This window comes from Pollachius pollachius (assembly GCF_949987615.1).
Source record: "Pollachius pollachius genome assembly, chromosome: 12".
Classification (NCBI taxonomy): domain Eukaryota; kingdom Metazoa; phylum Chordata; class Actinopteri; order Gadiformes; family Gadidae; genus Pollachius; species Pollachius pollachius.
Genome location: NC_136945.1, coordinates 17032809 through 17038808, shown reverse-complemented (window position 1 = coordinate 17038808; position 6000 = coordinate 17032809). Strand labels below are relative to the sequence as shown.

At 49.1% G+C, this 6000-nt stretch overlaps 1 protein-coding gene across 1 annotated transcript in view; it reads right to left on the bottom strand.

The window, feature by feature from the left end:
* The window catches only part of rad18 (RAD18 E3 ubiquitin protein ligase), a 29577-nt gene continuing 23577 nt past the window's right edge, over positions 1–6000 (bottom strand). Inside the window, exons 12-13 of the mRNA XM_079747374.1 lie at positions 5879–5923; positions 1–115 (exon numbers count right to left, since the gene is read on the bottom strand). Coding sequence (XP_079603500.1) covers positions 13–115; positions 5879–5923 — 148 coding nt within the window. The 3' untranslated portion in view covers positions 1–12. The remainder of the gene's footprint in view (positions 116–5878; positions 5924–6000) is intronic.

The window sequence follows — 6000 nt, the reverse complement described above, 5'->3', positions numbered from 1 at the left end:
CAGGATTGGTCCTCAGGTTTTGCGACGGCGTTTTCCCAGGCTGAGCAGAGGGGGGGTCCCGTCCTCGTCCCTGAAGGCAGGAGGCCTCTTGCGGGCCGGGGTCGTCTCCGGGCACCTGGGGAGGAACACAGGGCGCTGTTCACCGACGACGCTCACACTGCACACTTCCTTCGACGGATCTCATTGACTTTGCATGGGGCTCTCGCGAAACGCATTGTGGGTCAATCCGTTCCGCTAGCTCCGTTGCCTTTCAGGCAGCGACATATCCGTCAGCCAATCAGATTGCGTTATATGCAATATATATACGCAAATACACTACTGTGACGCTACTTGGACTCTGTCTAATGAAATCGCCTTTGTAGTACAACCCGGGAAAACACATGAATATGTCAAAAAGAAGGCCGGCAGCGGGGGATTTTAAAAGGCTACGCGAAGCAACAGTCCTCCCGACTACAGGATCAATTTTGCATTAAGAAGCAGGAAGAAGCAGGAAAAAGCCGGCTTTGTTAGCGGGATGCAATTTTGTTTGGCTGCAGGCTGCATCCAAAAAGACTACTCCCCTATACGTCAGACCCGCCCTCCGTCATCCGTCGACGGACGTGTGAACGCGGTGAAACCGACGCTGTTCAGAGCGGTACCGAATCAAGGACAGGACAGGGCAGTGTTCTCCTGCCCGGTCCTGTCGTCCTTCCTGTCACGGTCTTATTCTTCGGGCTGGAAGGACTTTTTGAATGATGTACACGAAGATTTGGTTTCGGAACACCGGAATAAAAAAGCTATAATAACCGTGACCTTCTCCCATCCGAGGCAAAGTGCAACCCTGAGTGCATCCATTATAACAATATGATTCTGGTTCTTTTTATTTTTTTGTATCGTGCTGCAAATATGAACTGAATTTTTGCACTACTCTGTGTGCTTTATGCTTTTCTCCAACTCTCTTTCAATGTACCCAGTTCAACTTGTTCCTTTCTCCTCTTTGATTTCAATCAACCCATTTATAAACCTTGCATAGGGAGGAAATTAAGCATTCAGGGTAGGTGAGCTGCAGAAGAAAAGTCACATCTTGGGGTGGAGAGTCGCCCCCCCCCGCCTCTCCCCTCTATTTTGCATTGCTTAAGGTAAGCAGGCTGGAAAAAGTAATTCTTAAAAGTCGGAAACCAGAATTAATGCCCTGGTTTCCTTTTAGTTGCTGCTCGACGTTTGTCACGACAGTACAGTCACTCACTTCAGTACATTTACTCTAAAATAACTTATTTTCTTTTTACAACCAAATTTCAAATGATAGTTCCCTATCATTCATGGCAGTGTTCAGGACCACCTCCCTTATAGACTTGGTGATCAATATTCTTAGTGCACTTACAGGGGATGATTCAAGGATTATTTCAACAATGATAATGGGAAATTGCCATGATGTGCTATGAATAAATTCAAAAGCTGTTTTGAATAACAGCTTAATTTAATTTTTTCGACCACTGGAGTGCATGCCGACTATGAATGAGGAAAGTTACAAATAAATAAATTGTTGTTTTTGTTAGAACACACAAAAAACACACAGGGAATATGTGCAGAAAATAAATAAAATGATATCTTGAATCCATGTTTCCATGACATACTGAGGTTCTCAGGGTTTGGTGTGCATTCCACATTAATAACTTAACACAGGGCGACAAATTAATATGGTCAACATTGGGGTAACATCCCATTCTAGGCTCATTTCACTAAGGAAACACCTTTTAACCGCCAAGAGTCTCTCTGGTGCTTTGTCCCAATAAGCGCCTTCGGCTTCTTAATGACAGCCCTTCTAACTTGTTTGTCTTTGCATGACCTGGAGGGTCTTTCCCCAGCGATTCCCTCAGCCCCAGAGTGAAGACCCTCTCAGGGGCTCGGCCAAGCTGGATCAAGATGAACACGATAAGCACTGGGAGGATGGAATTACCCCTGTCTTAAGAGCACAGAGAAAACCCCTCGTCTCCTCTTAGATAACAACCCCCACCCCCTCTCTTGGAAATGCGTGAGTGTGTGTGAGAGAGAGAGAGAGAGAGAGAGAGAGAGAGAGAGAGTGAGAGAGAGAGAGAGAGAGAGAGTGAGGGAGAGAGAGAGAGAGAGAGAGTGAGGGAGAGAGAGAGAGAGAGAGTGAGGGAGAGAGAGAGAGAGAAACAGAGAGAGAGAGTGAGGGAGAGAGAGAGAGAGAGAAACAGAGAGAGAGAGAGCGAGAGAGAAACAGAGAGAGAGAGAGAGAGAGACAGAAACAGAGAGAGAGAGAGAGAGAGAGACAGAAACAGAGAGAGAGAGAGAGAGAGAGAGAGAGAGAGAGAGCGAGAGAGAGAGAGAGAGAGAGCGAGAGCGAGAGAGAAACAGAGAGAGAGAGAGAGAGAGAGAGAGAGAGTGTGCTCGTGTGTGTGTGTGTGTGTGTTGTTTGGGGGGGTGCCCTTGGACTCTGGGGCCTTGCATGTGGAACCACTTAGTACTTCATATGCTGAGCCTTCCACGGTGAACTCCAGCATGTCATCCCAGAATCAGCGGCGACGCGGTTCCGCCTCTTCACACTCGATGCTGATCAAAACAGAATGACACCTCTCTGGTCCCGCTGTGGGGCGGTCACCCCTCACGCCCTTGTGTTATTAAACGGGGGGGGGGGGCGCGTTAACTGGTATGCAGGTAGCGGCTCGTTTGGCTCGATACCCGTTCCCGTCCCTCTCTCCCAGCGTGGAGGGGAGGAGTGGAGGGGAGGGTTTGCTTCCAGAGCAAACGTCCTCCGGCGCTCGTCACAGGGCTCCGCATGACAACACACACACACACACAGAGGAGCGTCGGCGCGGAGGGGATGACATCAGGCGCACACGGTGACAGCTTTGGACTTCACCGGAAAAGGTCGAAGAAATGGTTGAAATACCAAAAAAAATAAATGCAATAAATATCCCCCGGAGGGAACCGCGGTTATCCAAGCAAAGAGCCGAGACGTGGTCTGAAACCAGAGTCAGATGTGTCGCCGTGGGCTGAGGCTTCGGTTCCGTGTGCCTCACACTAACATGTGCGGGGTGCCCTTGACGGGGGCCTGCCTCTCTCTGCCGCTGAGCGACGAGGCAGAGGCACCGCGGAGGAATGTTGTTCTCCTCTTTTGATTCTCGACGCTCGTTTTCAGTCAAGCCTTTCTAGAGACGTTCCCGTTCTTTTCCCCGTCTCTCCACGTGTCACTCTTTCTTTCACGCACAGACACACACACGTACCCCGCACTCAGGGGAGCCACACACGACATCAGCATGACGATCGTTGGCGCCGAGAGCCGCTGAGGTTTAACCGTCCTCTAAGAGATTCCATATAAAACCACCATGTGCCGCTTGAGGAGTGTCTTGCGTTAAACGCCTCATTTCTTTACACTTCTTCACACAATTCTACAGCAGAGGAAAACTCTTCCAAAGTCTCTTTTTCTGATCGACGCAATTATCGACCAGCTTCCTCGAGTGGATTCCTGCTGGCTTCCTCTTGTTCCCGGTGAACCACAAGTGCTTATTCGTTTATAAAACATACTTTTACACTTTTGTTTATTTCAGCGGTTAAGTTGAATTGAGAATGCCCTTGGTTGGGATGCACCCTCCCTATGCCTCTGATTTGAACCCATAAGCCACTAAGAACTCGTCTCTGAGCCGCGGACATTCGCCGCTGGAGTCCCCCAAGACTGTTGGCTCTGTCTCTGTTCTCCTCCATCTACTGTACTCCAACAGATGCACCTCCAGACAACCCAGCCGCTGAAGTTTGCAGAACCACGACCCCTCATTGGATAAATCTCTGATGGGGATGAACACGCCTCCTGAGAGGAAGTGGACCACCTGGCTTCCTGGTGCAGCCAGGGCAGAGTAGAGCTAAACGCTGGGTAAACTGTACAGACCTCAGGAGGAGCCCGGCCCCATGTCTGCCCTCATCTACTGGGCCCCCGTGGCAAACACTGGGGGGGTCACTCAGACTCCTGGCCCTCATCTACTGGGCCCCCCTGGGAAACACTGGGGGGGTCACTCAGACTCCTGGCCCTCATCTACTGGGCCCCCCTGGGAAACACTGGGGGGGTCACTCAGACTCCTGGCCCTCATCTACTGGGCCCCCCTGGTAAACACTGGGGGGGTCACTCAGACTCCTGGCCCTCATCTACTGGGCCCCCCTGGTTAACACTGGGGGTGTCACTCAGACTCCTGGCCCTCCCTGGTTAACACTGGGGGTGTTACTTAGACTCCTGGCCCTCCCTGGTTAACACTGGGGGTGTCACTCAGACTCCTGGCCCTCATCTACTGGGCCCCCCTGGTTAACACTGGGGGTGTCACTCAGACTCCTGGCCCTCCCTGGTTAACACTGGGGGTGTCACTCAGACTCCTGGCCCTCCCTGGTTAACACTGGGGGTGACACTCAGACTCCTGGCCCTCCCTGGTTGACGTGCCAAGACCTCAGGTGGTCGGGATCATCCCCCCCCACCATCAAGAATGCAAGAATAGGTCAATATTAAATACATAAATAAGTACGGCTATGAAAGAAACCGTCAAATAAAGATGTGAGGCGACTCATGGGAACATATGGGGGTCCACAAAGGAAACTGCCCAAATCTCACACGCTGAGATGCGCCCAAGTATATCAAAATCGGTTTGAAGAAGTCTGCGCCCCCCCCCCCAGACACTACGGGGGTGGGCAGAATGGCGTGTCTTCAGACGCCGCATACTACATGTGAATCAGAGCCACCTTCTGCCCCACACAAAATATCCTTTAAAAATAAATAAAAATGTAGAATAATTTCTTAACCTCTATTTATATTTATCTATTTATTATTATTTATTGCATCATCAATTATTTGTTTCGTGCTTGACACTTGTTTCTATGAACATCCTTATTGTACCAACAGCGTTATATTGTTTCTTCTCTATCTTCTGACAAATGCAATTCAGTCTGCTAAATGCCCTAAATGTAAAAGGTTAAGGTAAATTTCCATTCTCCCCGCCCTGTACGTATATACACCCACATGGAAATCTATATTCATTTACATTTATGTAAATATAGAATAGGGCTGCATAGCCTCTAGCCCTTTCATTGCCTCTAAGCCTTACTCAGCCTAAATCATTCACAGCTTTCTATTACTTAGTTTTTACACATTGTTAATTGATACTTAGTTTGAATACTTCTTGAAACAACCTCACCAAATCACTTTTCATGAATAAAATATTTCAGATTCTGATTTCTTTCATGGGCTGACCTTGGTTGGTTCAGTCTCCTATAGCTACGCTGCACAGTTTTTCTTTATATCAGGGCGTGCAGCACATTACATCAATTTCCATTGCATGCTCTGATTCTTTGCAGGCTCCCTGGATAAAGTGGCTGCTAAACGACCCAATTTGGATGTAAACATAGTCGGTAGGATTGACACCAACGAAAACCATGAGCATTGCTTTTGTTACATGCAAGCCCACACACACACACACACACACACACAACCCGGCCATCGATGCAATTTGCGAAATCCAAAAGGGTAATATTTTAACCTGTGTACGTTTTTACGAGTATAACATGAAAAAAAGAGAAGGACAGATTGAAACGTTCCGCACATCCAACGCGCCGAACATCTGACAAAATGTGTAAGTGCGCAGGGCAGCTGTGCGTGGCGGTGTGCCAAAACACACTTTTATCTATATGCCAGCGCAAACAGGCCAGCAGATGGTCTGATTACCTCTGGAGAGGACATCGAGGTCTAACGTACACAAAAACACCCGCGTCGGGCAATTCCCCCTTCCATGAGCAAACACATGCGGCAGAAAGGGGGCGGCAGGGGGAAGCTGTTGAGATTGAGGCTAGCTTTTGGAACGACGGGGGGCCCTGAATGACGGGTTTCACCGGCACTACTTACGTAACGAGTCTCTCCGGTTCCGGGCCGATGATGTCGGAGACCGAGCTGTAACGAGAAGTAGAGAAAGAACAAGTCTGAGAGTCTGAGTTAGAGACAAAAGCGGCGAGAAAATGGAGGCGGTG